Source organism: Ambystoma mexicanum, chromosome 1p, assembly GCF_040938575.1.
Source record: "Ambystoma mexicanum isolate Mex_15411 chromosome 1p, UKY_AmexF1_1, whole genome shotgun sequence".
Taxonomy (NCBI): Eukaryota; Metazoa; Chordata; class Amphibia; order Caudata; family Ambystomatidae; genus Ambystoma; species Ambystoma mexicanum.
In genome coordinates, this window is record NC_090921.1 from 1,052,205,475 (window position 1) to 1,052,224,020 (window position 18,546).

The 18,546-nt window shown below is 45.0% G+C and overlaps 1 protein-coding gene across 3 annotated transcripts in view; it reads left to right on the forward strand.

Annotated features, from left to right (window-relative positions):
* The window catches only part of LOC138447928 (FH1/FH2 domain-containing protein 1-like), a 546,688-nt gene that overhangs the window by 415,437 nt on the left and 112,705 nt on the right, over positions 1-18,546 (forward strand). For all 3 annotated transcript variants that reach the window (XM_069604454.1, XM_069604457.1, XM_069604458.1), the window contains 2 exons: positions 3,244-3,614; positions 17,605-17,709. In XM_069604454.1, the coding sequence (XP_069460555.1) occupies positions 3,244-3,614; positions 17,605-17,709 (476 nt within the window). The remainder of the gene's footprint in view (positions 1-3,243; positions 3,615-17,604; positions 17,710-18,546) is intronic.

Genomic DNA, 18,546 nt, shown 5'->3' on the forward strand with positions numbered 1-18,546 from the left:
TCGAGCACACGGCGAAGACCGTCCGCTTGCTCACGGAGCTGGGTTTCTCCATCAACTACCCGAAATCCCATTTGGTTCCGTCGCAGGTGGCACTGTTTCTGGAAGCAAAGCTCGATACAGTGGAACAATTGCCGTCTCCGTCGGAGGAAAGGACGAAGGCCATCTTAGGCAGGTGCAGCGCCTGCTAGCCATGGCCGTGGCCAGGGTGAGATCCATCAAGTACCTCCTCGGAATGATGTCCTCATGCATCTATCTAGTGCACCTGTGCAGGCTACGGATGCGTCATCTACAGGAGTTCCTCGACGCCCGCTGGATGCAAGCGGCGGGCAGCTTCGAAGACAAGATCCCGCTCAACAAGGTTTTCCGTCGGGCGATTCAGTGGTGGGGCACCCATGGACGCCTCACTGTGGGCACGGACTTCCAGACCCCGGCACATCAGGATACGGACGCCTCTCTGGAGGGATAGGGTGCGCACACCGGAGATCTCCACGCAAGAGGCCTTTGGCTCCCAGAGGAGAGGTCTCTCCACATCAACATCTTGGAGCTCTGCGCCGTGTTCTGGGCGCTCAAGTCGTTCCTCCCGTCCCTCAAGGGCAAGGTCGTGATGATCTTCACCGACAACACCACCACAATGTTCTACATCCGGAAGCAGGGAGGCACCAGATCCCCAGCCCTATCCAAGGAGGCCCAAGATCTGTGGCACTGGGCCGTCGCCCAGGGGATGTTTCTGGTTCCCTTCCATCTGGCAGGAATAAAAAACACCATCGCTGACTCACTCAGCAGGGAGCTGCGCTCGTGCCACGAGTGGGAACTACGCCAGGATCAAGTGGATCGGCTCTTCCAACGATGGGGCAAACCTCAGATCGACCTGTTCGCGACGGTGACGAACTCAGAGTGCCAGAGGTTCGCCAGCAGGTTTCCCCAGCCGAGGAGCGTGGGCGATGCTTTCTCATTCCCCTGGGACGGCCTGTTCTGTATGCGTTTCCTCCGTTGCCGCTGCTGCTTCGACTCATCAGCCAGCTCAAGAGGTCACAGTGCAGGATGATCCTCGCCGCACCGGCGTGGCTGAGACATATCTGGTTCCCGGACCTTCTGGACCTCTCAGCGTCCCCACCAGTCAAGCTGTCGACGGACGCGGATCTTCTCTCCAGAGAGGGAGGCGCCATTCTTCATCACAACCCGGAGTCGCTGAACTTGCAGGCCTGGCTCCTGCGGCACTAGAGTTTGGAGGGTACGATATCCCGGCTGACTGCAGAGAGGTTCTTGCAAAGGCCAGGGCGTCCTCAACTCAAGTGCTAAGGACATAAGTGGAAGTGATTCTCTGTCTGGTGCCGTGCACAGATCAACCCTCTACAGATTACGGCACCTCAAGTGCTACCATACCTACTGTCACTGGCCAAAGCTGGACTAGCTCAAGCTTCCATCAAGATACATCTTCCAGCAATCTCCCGATACACCAGAACTGCAGGACGGCCGTCCTTGTGGTCTCATCGACTGGTGAAGGAACTTATGAAGGGACTGTTCCGATCGTTCCCGCCGGTGAAGGCTCCAGCCCCGGTGTGGGAGCTCAACGTGGTGCTGACCAGGCTCCTGGGGCCGCCATTCGAGCCTTTGCATTCGGCTCCGTTGAAGTTCCTGTCGTGGAAGATAGCGTTCTTTGTGGCCATCACCTCTGCACGACGCATGGGAGAGATTCAGGCCATATCCTGCAAGCCTCCATACTTGACTTTTCACGATACGAGGGTGGTGCTGAGGACACACCCCTCTTTCATGCCCAAGGTGCCATCGGACTTCCATCTTAACAAGCCCTTGGTGTTAGCAGTTTTCTTTCTGTCGCCTTCGTCGCCGGCCGAGAGGACTTTGCACTCGCTGGATGTAGCTAGAGTGCTTAAGTTCTATGTGGACCGAACGAAGAGTTTTCAGAAGACATCCCAGCTGTTTGTGAACTTTGGACCTGTGAACCAAGGGAAGGCTCTCTCGAAGGCTTCCATTTCCAGATGGCTCTCCGGCTGCATCATGCACTGTCATCGGTTGGCCAACCGACCGTTGGCCGGCCGTCTGATGGCCGGCCGTCCGAGAGCCCATTCGACCAGAGCGATCGCTGCTACTACGGCATTCTTGTCTGGTGTGCCCCTGCTGGACATCTGCAGGGCTGCTACGTGGAGGTCGACACACACGTTCACGAGATTCTAGTGCGTCGACCGGGATTCCAGGGAGGAGTCCAGAGTCGGCCAAGCAGTTCTGCGCAACCTGTTCGCCTGAAGGTGGGCTGGGTGAGGAGGTAAGAGTTGCTTAATGTTGAGTTTATGTAATGCTTAATGTTGAGCCTTTTGCCACCTCCCGTGGTTGTGCATGTGTGTACTGCTATGTATTCTTATATTCATGAGCATGTGAATCCATGCCAGACCCCATGCTGGAGAAGGAACACGTTACTTACCTGTAACTGTTGTTCTCCAGCATGGATCTGGCATGGATTCACATGCGAACCCTCCCTCCTTCCCCTCTGCGGCTCTTCACTTGGTCATACTGCCACTTTACGTGCTACCAAATCTGAGGATGGCTGCCAGGGGAGGAGCTTAGGGAGAGGGCAGTCATTGGCTGGGGGCAGTATGACCCAGAGACCAGTGATTGGTTACTACTAAGAAAGACAGATCAGAAACGAAACTGATACTGATTTTTTTTTTCTTTACCAAGGATTCCCAGCCTGACGACGGGGAATATTCCTGAGCATGTGAATCCATGCCAGACCCATGCTGGAGAACAACAGTTACAGGTAAGTAACTTGTTCCTTAGTCATTCACACCGAATATGTCCCAGAAGTACAGTGTTAGTAGTTTATTGCTTTTGCTGTTTGCAAAGAAGATGATCTCTCAGAAATGTGGTACAGTTCTGATAAGGCTGAGGTGAGTGTCCACTCAAGCATTTAGGTCATCGCTGATTGGGTGTGAGGGAACCTAGCTAACATGTTGATGCCTCTTTGTGATGCACAGATGGCAGACGGGGCTATGCAGATCTCAGGCTTTGTTTTTCACCACTTAGCCAAGATGTTAAGACTTTAACGCCTGTGTTGCTAAATGGACTGATAAAGGTTCCAAAATGGCTGTCCGCGCAGTGTTACCTGACCATCCCGGCGTTTTGAAAATGATCAAACTAATAGGTTGCTCAGAACTGTCCACTGTCATTAGATTGCCCATTTCTTCACACAAGCCCTGCATTGTTGTATTGCTATGTTCCTCTTTACAGACGGCCTTGAAGCACGAAGACTCCGAGCGTGATGACACGCTGTCTCGTAAGGATAGAAGGAAGGTGTCCACCGCTGTGGAAGAGAGCAAGCGCAGCAAGCGATCCACCACCAGCTGCAACACCAACATCTCCCCGCCATCTTCAATGGTTATAAACCATGTGAAAGCCCGATCTGGCCCGCCTGCTCTGCCTACAGTTTCAAGCGCCTTTGTAGAAGCACGCTCTGAAGTAGCACCATCTGAAATCAGCCGTCCTCCGGTCATTGAGAGCGCTGAGCCAACCTCACCGGTCGCCAACTCCTTACCATCGGACAGTTTGACCAATGGCAGCTGTCAATCATCACCAGATGACAAGGAATCTTTCGATCGGACGTAAGACATACTTATTACTTATTTTGTAGTTGTTCACTTTTTGTGTAATTTTTTTAGTTTAGTACTTGGCAATGTAGCACCGTTTAACTCTGTATGTTCTTACTGTTTCCTCACCTTTTCAGCTTTATAAAACTCTTGAATACTACACTGATAAACACTCAGTGGTTATGTGTTCAGAAACCCTGTCATCCTCATCATCAATACGTTTATTCGGAAACAAATTTCCATAAACAGCAATACAAGATAAAATACAATACAAAATACATGACCTAAAAAGAAACGCATTAGATAAAAAAGGGCAGAACTTTAAAAGTGCATGTGTCAATGGCGATTAATATCCTCCAAGGGAATGCCTGAATAGTCATTAGATTGTCAATATTCAGTCAGATTTTGAGAGATGATTTTAGTTCTCCTGTGCCAGGCCTTTCTCAAATAGTCCACCGAGCCCCATGGCACTGGCAACGTGGCAGCTGAGAGTAAATAGCAAAGGGCTGGTCTGGCTTGAGACAATCCAGCTGACCTCAGTAGTGGCAAAAGTGTTTTCCTCCTTAAGTCCATATATGTTGGACAAAACAACACGAAGTGCAAAAGGTCCTCCACGGGGTACTAACAGCAAGGACAAGCCTGAGGTTGAGCATTGTGAGACCAGTTTTTTGTACAGGCCCCCAGCCATAAACAGTCAAATTGTGCTCTTGTGAGTGCCCAACGATCATAAGGTTTATTACTAAATAACAAGTACGGCTGGATAGTGTCTGCGATAGTTAAAACAACGTGCCTTCTATTAGCACAAGTGCCTAGTGCAACAGACTCTCTGTTTGACTCAAGGATGGATTTATACAATTGCTTGTGGGCCCTTACAACACACGGAGTCAAAATGGCTGGAGGGCAGTTGAGGCTAGCACAGTTTAACTGATTCACACATTTCTCAATATAAATGAGCCACTGTATTTTCTTGGCAGCCGGACTTCTTACCAATGCAGTTATGATTTTTTGTGAAAGAATGGCTTTCTGATTTGACCATAACGCCAGCCAATGCGCAAGGGGGGTCAGTAACCATTCATCACCAATATGGGGGCACCCTAGTTCCAAATGGGTGCCATAATTTGGCGCTGACTGCGGAAGCCCAAGTAGTTTTTTAAAGAAACTATTCTCAACTTTTTCAATGCTTGGAATCTTTTCAATGCCCCACAGTGAAACACTGTCATTTGGTAATTATTTTGGTGAATAAATAGTACATTATCTGTAATAGTGAGTGTATCATAAATACCTATGATAATGTAACATGGTACCCTGGCAGGTGGAGCACTAGGGATATAGAGAGAGCTGCACACTTAAGATAATTATCTTGATTGGTGTAGGACATAGCACCACGCCTGTTTTGTTTCTTTTTGTTGAACAATTGCATCAGATAAGCACCATACCGAGAAAGATGAATTCTAGCATTGTTAAGGATATGTAGTAGAAAAGATTGTGATGCATTACAATAGTACCCTGCAAAATATTAATCATCTGTGAATCAAAAAACAGGGATCGAACATAGTCCGTTTTTAGGATTTGTACCACGCACCGCTGCATTTGCATGGTCTCCAGGCTCTCTGGCAGAACTGGAAGAGAGTGGGTGGGTTTGGTTAGTTGGGATGAGAGGGGAAAAGCAAGATTGTAGTGCTTTTGTGTTAAGGTTGCAGATCGGAAGTACCCTGAGCTCTGCATGCTTGTGAGCTTTCTAGATGTTAAGTTTAGGAGGCATTGAACGCTGTGTCCCTGTAGGGGTGGCGTCATGCCTGTAGTGTGGCCGTGTGTTTGCCAGGAGCTGAGTACATTTGTGCTGTTTGAAGTATAGGGTCTTTTTTGTGGGGGCAAATGAGTGTGGAAGTGGATGGTTTGCATATGTGTGTGGTGAGAAAGGTGGAAAGAAATGGAAGCTTCGTCAAAGATAGGCGTGCTCTTAGGGTTTACGTAGGGCTTTCGAATTTCTGTCAATTGCATTATGGTGATAGGGTTCACAAAATCTACTAGCCCACTTGCATTGGCTAGGGGATTTTATGAAGGGAGAGTGCCATTTGCATGGTACTCAATCTTTCTGGTGAGTATGGGGATGTTTGAAACTTTAATTTCACATTTATTGTAAACATATTTTGCAGTAAATGGCAAAAAAAAGTTTCACTGCACATGGCTGGCCTTTGGGCAACAGCTTTACACCGAATGTGAAGTGTGCTTATGTTGACATTAACAGTTTTACAGACCTCACTGGTAAACATTTTGCCACGCGCCACCATGCATTACTCTTAAGCCGTGTATGTAAACTAAGGATATTGCCTTGCAGGTTGTTTAGGAATTTGCAATGCGTGGGTGAGTAGTGTTTGACTTTAATGGTTGATGTGTGACAATTTCCAATTTTGAGGTTTAGATATTCTTGGAGACAGGGATGGCGTTCCCTTTTTGCAGTGCCTTGATGTCTTCCAGACTTTTTAGTTTCCTTAGTGCCATGCAATGTCTTGTAGGCAGAAGGTCGTGGGGTACAGTATGCTGTTTCCTTTGGTTGTGTCTGTGCATTTTCCCTGCTTGGTGGGTGAAGGTTTTACTTTGATTCAGTTGAGTATTGAAGATTCAGGTTTTCAGACTTTTCCCGAATGTTTGGTGGTCCTTCATGGTGTGGATTTCCCTTGGTAGTGTGTTCCAGTGTTTGGCCACCAGAGTGGAAAAGGCAGAGCCTACGTGTCTTTTCTCTGAAAAATCTTCTGATTTCGAAAAGTATCTTGTTTCTCAATCTTAGGCCTCTGGTTGGTTGGTAGAGTGAGATTTTGCTTTACTGAAGTTCTGCTCATTGAAGTGCTCTGTGGGAAATACAGAAGACCGTAAACTTGATTCTTTTTTTGATTGTTAGCCAGAAGAGTGTTCTGAGAGCATGTGTTGGGTCCCCTTCTGTTCATTCTGGGTAGGAGTCTGGCTGCTGATTTTTTGATTCGTTGAGGTTTGTGAGGTGATCTGGGATAGCGGGGTAAATGCTGTTTGCATTGTCGATTCTTGAAAGACTGTGGAGAGAATGGATGTGTGAAGGGAGAGGTAGGGTATGATCCGCTAGACAGAGCAGAGATGGAAAAGTACTGTTTTCATTGTTTCATTGACTTGGGGTTCAAGTGCTAGTCCATTGTCCGTCAATATGCCTAGGTTGTTGATCACTTCACATGGTTTAGGGCAGTTACTCATTTCCTAATATCGTAGAGGTGTATCAGGCAGTGCTCCAGATTGAAGTGAGAGTATTTTACTCACTATTTTTTAAAGTTGGAAGTAACATTTTTTTTGGGGGAGTAAAAATGTGAGTACATTTCCCCAATGGGAGTACAAATGTTTTAACTGGAAAACGGAAATGTTCTTGTAATAATTTCTTTCCACCAAGTTATTCATGCATATGTTTACTTCTTCCGATCAGGCAATAATAGAAGTTTCTTCCTGTGGTAGTACATGCACTTCTGGTCCAAACATTTCCATGGAGCGGTTTGGGTGAAAGCAGGGGCACAAGGTCCTTTGTGTCTGCTTCCTATTTTTGTTGGGAGTATTTTTACTCCCCGTTTTTATTTTTTGGGAGTATTTGCAGATTTTCAGGGCATTAAAGTGGCCGATACATTCCTTATCTCTAGGGCTGGTTTCAGGTGTGACAAGAGGTGGGGATTATCATTGTTTGTTTTGTCTGGATTGAGTTTTAGGTGGTTGGCCGTCATCCATTTATTCGTGAGAGGCAGTTGCTGAGGGTGGTGCTGGAAATTCTATTGTCAGTCACTTTGTATATGATTTGTGTGCCATCCACATAGTTGTTACAAGTCAACCCATAAGATTCTATGATCTTCATCAATGGGGTCAAATAGATATGAAAGAGGAGAGGTGAGAGGCTTGATCCCTGGGGGACTCGACACGTAAGGGATTGCTTGTTTGAACTGAAAGAGAGCAAGGGGATTTCTGCTCTGTCCATTAGGAACCATCTCATCCATTGTGGAGTTCGGTTTCTTCAAGCCTATTAATTGGTGTACTGTCTTAACCCTGTCAAAGGCTATTAATGTTGTTGGTAGCGATTCTGAGGTAGTCCCAAAGGGAAATAGGGTGGATTTTGGTTCCCCTCATAGGTCTGAAACCGACCTTTGAGAAATCTAACACGCTATTAGACTATGTGCTCCACGATTTGGCTGCATAGATGGCTCTCTAGAATCTTGGTTGGGTATGATACGGTGTTCTGGATCTCTAGGTGGTTATATGTGATTTTACCGACCAAAGTTTGATAGTGGTACATTTAATTGCGACCATAATACAATTAAGGGGAGGGGTTGCCACCAATGCCCCAGTTTTTCTACCCTTATAACGGCACCCCAACCCCATCCTGACTTACTTTAACCCGTTACCCCACTACCCCATATATATTTAATGCTTTCAATGTTTTTCAATATTATGTACTTCAGTGAAATATACCACTCTTGTTTTGTTTTCGGTAAAATGAATGGGTACCTATCCAGGAGTGGTTTTTAGAAGGATTTGACACAGGTGGTCTTGAAAATGTTTGGTACAATTCCTGTTTGGAGCGAGCAGTTCATTACTTTTCAAAAGTAGAAAGCAGGTGTTAGCCCATGCCCCTCGTCGGCTGCCCAGGCAATTCTGCCCTGGACTAACTGTAGTAATAGGATTGAAGGATGTCTCAGGTGACTTCTTCGGCCAATAGGAGGCCTGGTTTTCTCAAATGAATTGTGGAGCAGAAGGGTGGGAAAATGTTTCCTTGCAATGTGACTTGCCTTGCAAATTGGGTAACCATTATTGGTGCTCTGTGTTATTGTCCCACTAGGAGCCAAAGAGAATTGATTTTTTGGAAAATTGATGGGAACCCCCTCCACAGCCCGCACATTATACCTCTTGCTCGGTGTCTAACCATTTGCACCGAGTTGGAGCTCACAGGCTTCTTCGGGTGGACCCCAACGTTGCTGTTTTTCAGGCGCCAAAGGCGTTACCTGCTGGTGCTCTTCTTTGGTTGGGGGGGGCAAGACCGATTTTGAGGGTGCATTTTCCACATCCCCCTGATGTGCCCACATTCCCCCTTTCCATTCGAAACATGTTACATAAGTGCCGATTTTTACTTTGCATAGTGGGACATGAAGTCCTAAATTTCCACATTTTAAATCCATGTCTATACCTGCCAGAATGCAGCGAAACAAACTAGAACTGGCATAGCATCTCCTGAATTATTGGGGCACGTTGTCGTTGACATGTATGGATTCCTCCATCGCTCCTTCACCTTTCGCTATTACCAAGAAAAATAACTGCTGAATGAAATGAGCCGTGCTTGGTACATCAGGGGGAAATGTCGGAACGTGTTCTACCAAAGTACATAGGGACAAAAGGCAGCCAAAATATTTACCACAGTACTATGGCCTTTTGAAGCGGAATTTTAACAGCATATATTTTACTAATTATAGAATTCACATTCTTTACCCTTCACCACAGTCCAAGGAGTGTGCAAAAGAAGATCTTGCAAAGAATGTATTTGCACATTAGAATATTCAAATAGGGAAGCATTTTCTAGAGCTGCGTGAAGGGCCCTTGCGTGCTAGAGCTTGAGTTTGACGAGAGGCGATGCCATAATCCCAACCATTGGGACTATTAAGTGCTGAGAAAAGAGAAAGCTCACACTCCTTTTGGGGTGGTCTTGATTTTTGGGAAGCCTGTCTTGTGCATTTTGCTAGTAGCTCGATTCCAAAACCGGCCAGTGGAGCTACCCAAGTCGGGGGAAGAGTTTTCTGAAATATGATTTTAAAAGATTTGTTCCTTGCTGCTTGGTACATTAAAGGGTTTTTCACTTCAATGCTGAATTACAAGGTCCTCGTGTTATTTGTATTATTGCCAGTATTACAAACATCATTACTGACCATAGACTTTTACCTACATTTTACACAATCTGTAACGACAATTTTAAACAAAAGTTTGTTTCCAGCTGGTATTGTTTTTTTAAATTCGTGACAACACAAGTCATTACTTTGGTCATAATTTCGAATTATGGTTATTTGGTCCAACTAAACAAATTATTAGAGGTCCAAAGTTCAGCCACCGACCTGAAAACTGGCATCGTTCTACTGCAGAAAACCCTAGAATCTTCCTGTACACACCGGGATCCAATTCAATGTTCTTTGCCTCGTCTTCCAATGATCTCCTGGCAAATACCTACAATCTAAGATCATGCCCTACCTCCGAGGTACGAGGACTCCATACTTCTCACCATCCCACAGGCCAAATCTAAAAGCAGAGCTGGCAAACGCTTCAGTCCTTGGCGCAAGACTCTGGAACCCTCTCCTTTTGGACTTGAGATCTTAAGCAACCCCCTGCGCCCTCTCTTCAGAACCAGGCTCAAAACCTTCTTGTTTTAATGTATTCCTTCCTTTGTCCTTCTTGCTGCTTCTCCGCTCTCCCTGGAAGTTTAAGTGCATAAGAACGCTTCAATTTGTGGTGTGTGCTTTAAAAATCAATAAACGTCAACGTTCCTACGGCAGCAGCACCCGATTTCAACTCTGTGAGCAGGGTTGGACAGCTGCATAAAACTGTCTCGGGCACCAATGAAAAAGTGGCCCACAGTTGCAAAGGGCGATTCATTCCTTTTGTGACACTGTCTGAATAGTACCAACGGTTTTATTTTGTTGATAACATGTAATGCAGATTGTGCAAATTTAAAGAATATTTATTTAGCAACAACTAGCCGCAGATTGAAGTAACTCATCAAACTGGCCCACATTGGCCCAAAAAAGTAGCCCGCTTTGACCAAACAACTTGCCCACACTAGCATTTGGCATTTTTGGTTCGCCCATGGGCATATTGCCATACAGGCCAATCGTTCGAGCATGCCTGGGAGCCATTTTGCCCTCCTTCCTCTATTCAGAAATGTGAGGGGGAATAAGTCTTTGTCTAGTCTCCGCCCGCTGGAAAGCGGAGGTATACGTTCCCCCAATCCTCCCTGGTTCCTACGCCCCTACCTGAATGTCCTTTTAGAATGTCACGAGGAAAATATAGGTTCTTAAAATAGAGGGACCCTTGGTACAGGTAAGATTTCTTTCCAGATTGAAAGCAAATTCTGAATAGTCGGGTACCATACTGGCTGATCCGTTCACAAACATCCTTTAGCTTAAGAGTGTCCTTGAAGACATGGTGGGCTACTAATGCTGTGCAGATCTTTAAAAGCAAGCATTGGCACACCAGGCCTATTATCTTTGCCAGTGCTTTTTTGTTTTTGTCATGTCTCTTGTAGAGTGACTGCATCTGCTTTTGTTGATATGTTTTTTGTGTGGTTTTTTTGTGATGCACCATTGGCTCTTGAAGGTTTTAGAACCATGCTTTCTGTATCTATGGGAATAGTTGCAGTGTAAAGAGGTATGGTTCGTCAAATTGTGGGGGTCTTCGGCCCCTTTATTTAGTTTGGTGGGAGTTGGCATAGGTTTCCATGTTGACCAGAGATCTACGCAGTCATTGGAGGAACTGAGCTGATGTGTCCAATGCTGGCACTCCAGTATGTGCAGTGTTTTTGCTTTGTTCTTGAATCTCTGCAGCTGGTTTCATCAATTTCTTACACATTTTCCGGAACAATGTAAAGTGAATTTAAAGAAAGCATTTAAGATTAAGTGCATGTGCTCTCCACTACTCCTGATATCGAAGCTGCCAAACTTTGTAAATTGTTGAATACTGCAGAATCGCCTGGATTGAAATCGAGGGTTCAGATGCGTTGGGAAGATGACTGTTGGACCACTTTTCATGATAATACATGGTACCTGTTGTGGTCTAAAATTGGGAGGGTTTCCCCATTGGCCCATATCGCCGAACAACTTCTATTCTTCATGCATAGAACCTTTTATTACCCCTGTCAAACTTACAAAATCTAAAGTCCAGGCTGATGGAAACTGTTGGTCATTAGGAAATTCTCCAGGTTCATATGGGCATATGTTCTTTGACTGTCCCTATGTTTTTCGGCTATGGCAAGATGTATGGAATTACATAATTACCATTTTTAAAGTTCAGATTCCACTTTCTTTTACTAATATGTTTCTTGCCAGCATTGCAGTTAAAGGTATGATATCTTCCCCCATCCTCCACTATATATGATCTTCTCATTGCCATCGTCATCAAACTCGTTACCACCAATTGGAAACAACTTCAAAATTCCTCATGCAAAAATTGGTGGAATAACGTCTGTCATATACACAGAATGGAACATTATATGGCGTCTCATTTGGACAAACTACCCAAATACAACCTAAAATGGGCCCCTTTCATTCATTATTTAGACAATCACAATATGTCAGCTCTTGGTTTATAAATATTGTTTTCATTATAATATAAACTTACTTGTTCTGCCACATCTCATATTTCAGTACCTGTCCATTAATGAACTTAGAAATATATTATATCACTCACGATGCACCTTTTCTCCCCCTTCCCTCCTGTCTCCTCCCTAGTGTGTCCTGTGGTCTCCTGTTTGTCCCCCCTGTTTGTCCCATGATTTTATACATATATAATGGAGCTGTGTAAGTGACCTTCATTGATCATCTTCTGGTGCCTTAATGGACTCGTTGGTATTTATTTCACCACCCAATGTTCTCTACATATTACGGCTCTATATATGTTACTGTTATTCAATCAATTTCACTCCGAGTCATGCAATCTTCTGTCACTGTTATGTTTATCCTTTGCTTAATGAATAAATACAAAGTTGTAAACTAAATAAACAGAAATTGAATCTGCACTAATATAGAAATAGGTCTGCGGAAGAAATGAAAGGTTACATTCTGCCCTTATTTGAAAGACAGCAGATCTTGAACACTTTGCATTGCAAACGTGAAATTTCCCAGATCCCATTCTGAAGTCCCAAGCCAGTTCTTGTGTGTGTGTGTGTGTGTGTGTGTGTGTGTGTGTGTGTGTATAAATGAGAAAATGTGGGCATCTAGCAATAGAGCTTTAGACAACAGAGCTTTGTGTATGGCAGTAGGCGCTATACAAATGCCATGTAACCTAACCGGCTCAAGTGTTTTTTCTATATCATTATAAATGTTCTTTCATAACGCGCTTAACACCAGAGATTGGTTTCTAAGCGTGGGATCGGGATTCAAACCTGCATTGCACTGTGTTGTCTTTTATCCAAGGCAAATGCTTTGCCACTGAGCTATACCCTCCTCCCCTGGGTAGGCTGAGTCTGCTGGCCAAGTTCGCAAGAAGGCTATTTTCAGGTCTGTCTTCATGTGCTCCTCTCTCCTCCTAGGGAAAATGTTGCATCAGAATATTTAAAGCCATCACTATTTTGGATGTTGGGGCATCTGTTAAACATCAAATCCGTCTGAGAATTTCATATACTTTGGGCTTGATTCTAACTTCTGCCAATGTATGAAGTTAGACGCATTTTCTCTGCAAGAATAGATTTCTCAATGCATTATTTCCCAGGATGTCGTTTTTCAGAAGATATTTTGCTTGTTTATTTGAAAACAAGCATTACATCCTTGTGACTAAAGAAGTACAATTGGTTGTGAGGTGGACAGGACGATAGTGGGGTTAGTCCATTCTGGGTACACATTTCTTTAGATTAGCCTCCTGCTGTGGCACGGCAGACCCAAGATCTGGGTCATGCATTTCTTTTAATTTTATTGTTTTTTTTATAATGCGCTTAATACGCGAGTTCGCTTTCTAAGCGCTGATCCAGGATTCAAACCTCTGTTGCTCTGCGTGGTCTTGCTTACAAGACCAGAATGTTGCCCCTATGCTATCCTCAACCACAAGCCACTCTGCCACCGCACCGGTGCAGCATGAAGCTAAGAGTGTCTGCAGCATCTGCGATAGAATAGCTGTAGGATTTGACACCCTGCAGCAGAGGTCTGCAATCCGCGGCTCTCCGGGTGTTTACAGACTGACTCCCCTTGATCACTCACCAACGACTGTGCTGGTTAGGGCTGATGGGGTGTGTAGTCTAAAACCTCTGGCGAGCCAAGGGTTGTAATCCTTTGCCATGGGGGTGGAGTCACAGTAAATCGTGTGCTGCTATCCCTGGCATTCTCATGTTGCACCTTTTGACTTCCCTTCACTCTGTGCAAGTGGCCGCCCAACATATTAGATCCCTTTTGATGTCGAAGCTTCCATCGTTTCATCAAGGAGTTCATGCGCAGGGACATCATTTAGGGGTCGCAGCTGAGACCCCTGAGGTCTCCCTTGCAACCCCTAAAAAATAAATTGTGTTTTTTTTTAATGAGTTTCCACAAGTCTAACACTTTCAGCAGTTACCCTAAATAAGAAAGAATAGGAATGCCAAAAAATGTGTCTTTCTGGAATTTTATACAATAATTGCTAGACTCATTAAAGGTTTATTTCAGGCACACTTCAGGGGGTGAGTCACTGATAGTCTGTTCTTAAACACCTCAGCCTTTCATCCTTCTGAGGTCGTTAAATTAGTATCAACACAGGTTGGGTGATATTGTATGAATATTTGTTCTATGTAAAGCGCTTAAGCGTAAGTGCTATATGATAACATATCGTTATCTTTTGGCCATGGACGTCTGCTTGCATTAACAGTAATTTGGTAATATGGGCCTATACACACTGATTTTCACGATACATATGGCGATACATAATTGTATGAAATGTATATCCCATTATAGTGATATCGTGACCATATTTTTCGTTGCCTACTTAGGAACAATGGTATGTGAAGCCACTTCCTGTTTTGTCAAGGGGTGAAAGGTCGTGTTCCATCGCTTCCCGTAATATCACTTTGGGGTTGGGTCAAATGACATCACTTTCTGTGATGTCATCAGAGGTCAAGGGAAGTGTGATGTCACTTCCGCTACCCATGGCATTTTGGTGAAATGAAGTCCCTGTTCATGCGCTTGACTGGAACTAGCATGAGTGAGCCTAAACTTGCTGTACCCGATTGTAGATTCTTTCAGGAGTGGAAATTTCAGAAGTGTTCATAATGATTGAAACAAAAATAATTCCATCATCATGGTTCTGATTTTGAAAAAATGGCGACACTTTTCGGAAATGCCCATCTCGCCTACAGCAGCCGCTCATGCAGAGTTCAGTTTGACGGATTGTCAATATATTGGGTGGTGAAGCAGTATCAATGGGTTTTCAGAAAGATTCCTCTTTACTGCACCTTTCCTTCCATTCTTACCCCCAAACCATTTTGCTTTTATTTTTGTATCTCAGCTGCTCTTTGTGCCTTAAGCTTCTCTACACAGACTTTTGCTCATCTGTAATGGGGAAGCTGACATGTCCTTCAGGCTGTCAGTACTGCGAAACATGGTTTCCCTTAGTCTAGTTACTTGGTTACTACTTTCACTAACTTTTGACAACTTGTGGTAATTTTTGTCATTGTACAATGCATCTTTCAATGCTGTACAATTGGGTAAACTTTTTGTTTTGTCATAGACTAACACTAAGAGGATTTTTGGTTACTCTAGGTTTGCTAAATGGACAAGTCGGTGGCAGCAGTAACTTTTTACTATTTTCTTTGGTGCATTTCATTTTAGCCTTACTGCATTTACTGCGTTTGGCTACTAACTGTGGCTAGTGGTCAAACAAGGTTTTTTGCTTGTCTTTCGGCCATCATGTCTTTTAGTCTTCTTCCTTTGGCCATCTTGTCTTTTAGCCTTCTTCCTGGTCTGCGAGGCCAGGACAATCCTTATATGGACTTTTAGTGCTTGGGAAAGCAGAGGCTTTTGCCGGGCTACTGGAGGTCTGTGTGTTTGCTGCCAGGAAGTGGGATGGCACTATCTGGTACCCATCCACAAACTGATGGTGGTATGCGCGAGTTTTGCCATCACTGGCCCTGTTTGGACCACTGCTGGGGTGTATGTGTGACCCAAATCTGTCATTGGCTAGTGGGAGTTTCTGCTCTTGCCTGGCTTTTAGGATAAAAAGAGGACCCTTGCACCCACTCTGGAGATATCCTGGAAGAAACTGAAGGAGCTAAGACCACTGCCCAGCTACAAGACCTGCGAGTAGTCTGTGGCCTTGTCAGGATAAGACTTTGTGACCAACTTCTGCTGCTGCCCTGGTAGACCTCTGTCCTTTTGAAGATTTCCAGCAATCCTGTGTAGGACCTGCGACCCTTGGAGTGGAGGAAACAGCCATTCTTGACCTCAGCTCAGAGTACTGCAAAGAAGAGCCTTCGGAAGGGCCCCAGGACTTCCTGTGGCTGACCAGCTCTGAGATGGGGCTACCATGCTGCAGATGTTGCTGTTCCAAATTTAGGCCTGGAACTTTGGGGATATTCTGATTGTGCAACAAGACTTACCTCTGCAAGATTTTGTGGTCCTAGCATCAAGGGGTCCCGAGATAGGAGTGAAAGTCTGACCACGGGAAAGTGCATCCCTTTGCGTTGCCGTGCATCAGTGGCTATCATCCGAAACTGCTTACCTGCATCCATCCCTGTCCTGAGAGGGGCCCTGCAGTAGGTTCTGCTGCATTCTTCAACTCTGAGGCCTTGCACTAGCATTAGACACCGACTGGAGAGCTGCTCATACCTGCAACCCTTGGAAATCAAGAGCTGAGGCTGATAGTGGGAAAAGTGACTTTGGACCTTCTTCAACGGACCTGCCAAGTCCTGTGAAGAGTCGGCGTATAGGGGTGAGTTGTAGCGACACATACCTGCACCCCTAACTCCCTTTTAAACATTTTGATAACGTTTAGAAACTTTTGTATTACTTGCGCTTTGCCATTACTTGTTCATACAAGGGGACACGTGTGTTAGCTAGATTGACTTGTCCCCCAAATGGTCACTGGACCCCAAAGACTCTACCTTCATGTTTTCCAGCTCCACAAAACTTTATGGAACTTTGCTGAACCTTTGGGAACAAGGCACCATATATTTTAGGGATGGACTTCTGAAGTTAGGATTGAATCTCTGTGGACATGTAGTGCTAATACTAATCTGTACCTTCCTTTTCAGGGGTTTGATATGTATTTTGCCCAACCCTAGTGATTGTTTATATGTATCATATTTTTAGTGTTGTGTGATAGTATAACCTGTTTGTAGTAATTATTTGGCAAAGTAAAGTGTTTTAATACCTGTTTGTCTAAATCTATTCCGTGAGACTTGGCCTAGACCACTCGCCTTGTTACCTTGAACTGGTTTGGCTACAGCTCCCAGAGTTTCCCCTGTCACAATACTAAGTTGGCCTCCTATACATCTGTCCACCAGGCCAGAGTATAGAAAATCAGTCCTAACAATGGGCAATTGATCATGTTTAGTCGAACATTGATCGCGACATCCCACCAAGTCTCTTGCCCTGCTGCTCACTGTTACTGGTGGTAGAACAGCAAAGGTCTGCAGTCCTTTCTGGTGTCTGAGATCATGTTTATGTTTACGAGAGCTGCGACTGAGGTGTCGAGAACCAGGGCTGGACTGGCCTACAGGCAACCTTGGAGATTTCCCAGTAGCCTCTGCCTCCTGGGCCTCTATTGTGTGGTAACCTATTTTATTTCCAAATTCTCTCATAGGTTAAAGGGTTGAGCTTTCTGAAAATGTGTATTATGGGTCCACTTTGAAAATTATTTCCAGTACACCCCTGCCAAGAACCAATGTCAACCAGAGTGTTATTACCTTGGTTTATTGAGCACACTGCTTCTTGGCTATGATCCTAGTACTTCTGAAAGAGAATGATTTCTGTGCCCCCTAATGCCCTCCACCCTATTTTGTTTTGAGAGTCCGTTTTTAGGTGGGTCCCAGAGAGTGTTACTGAGAGCAGGTACCATGGGACATGTTTATGTGTGCTGTTCTCCCCTCACTCCCTCAGCTTGCCTTTGTTTGGAAGAGGGCAGACCCTTCTCCTTGTAGTTCCCTGGTGACTTGTCTCTGCTCTCCACACCAGTGCTGGCACGAAGTGACATTGATGGGAATGCCTGCCGGTTACACCGATTCATTAATGTACCTGAACATTCTCTCTCTTCACTATTGGATCATTTACCAGGTTCACCTGCTTACTTTCAGGTCCAGTTTGGAAACCGTGCGTACTTACAGCTCCGAATCGAATTTGTCGTTTTCCACCCCTTCGCACGACAAAGACCTCCTCATTGGAGAAAGAAGCATTTTCAAGTAAGTCGCTCTTAGTGGCTGGTCAATAAAAGAGAAGGCATCATTGTGGCATGTGGTGGTGGGAAGAAGTGGAAAATGAATGCCGCTAATGATGCTCACCATTTAGGTGGCAAAGTGGAGGTCCCACCTAAAGAGACGCCTGCACCCTGTCCATGTTCTCCTGCCCCAGTGGTGTTGGAGCTCTTATGTATTAGGTCATTAGCATCTCTCTTGCAAAGCATCTCATAAGAAAGATCACATCTCAACCCTACCTCTCTGCAGCCATCATACTAACTGCACCATGTCCTTATGTCAAGGCAGGGGGGAGCCCAGTGTTTTAAAGTCTGATCATTAAGAGCAGACTCCACTTCCATTTCTTCATGATATCCACACAAAATGCATTTGAATACATGAATCTAAATGGGAGTTATTTACAAACGTCCATGTTTGGTCTGAATACCCGGTCGGGTTCTGACTCTTGTAGACCAGGGTCGAGGACCCTTGATCTAGAGGAATGTGGTCCACCAGTAGCAAGATGGCAATGACACAATTCTTCTATGGGAAGGGCTTCTGCCTCTGAACTCTCGCCCAATAGATCTCAGGGAACAGATTCACCACTTTCACGCATCATCAGGACCTTTTTAGATTACACCTGGTCGACTCGTACAGCATCACCACCTAGTCCTATCCCAAATCTGTGCCTACACTCAATACATCCTCCTCTTATAAACACACCTATATCATTCCCATAAACAGAAAAGTTACTTATCTTGCTTTGATATGTCCTATTTGCATGACACTCTAATACATATGTTTCTCCACGCAGTAGAACACTGCAAGCAAGAGGCCTTTTGGCTT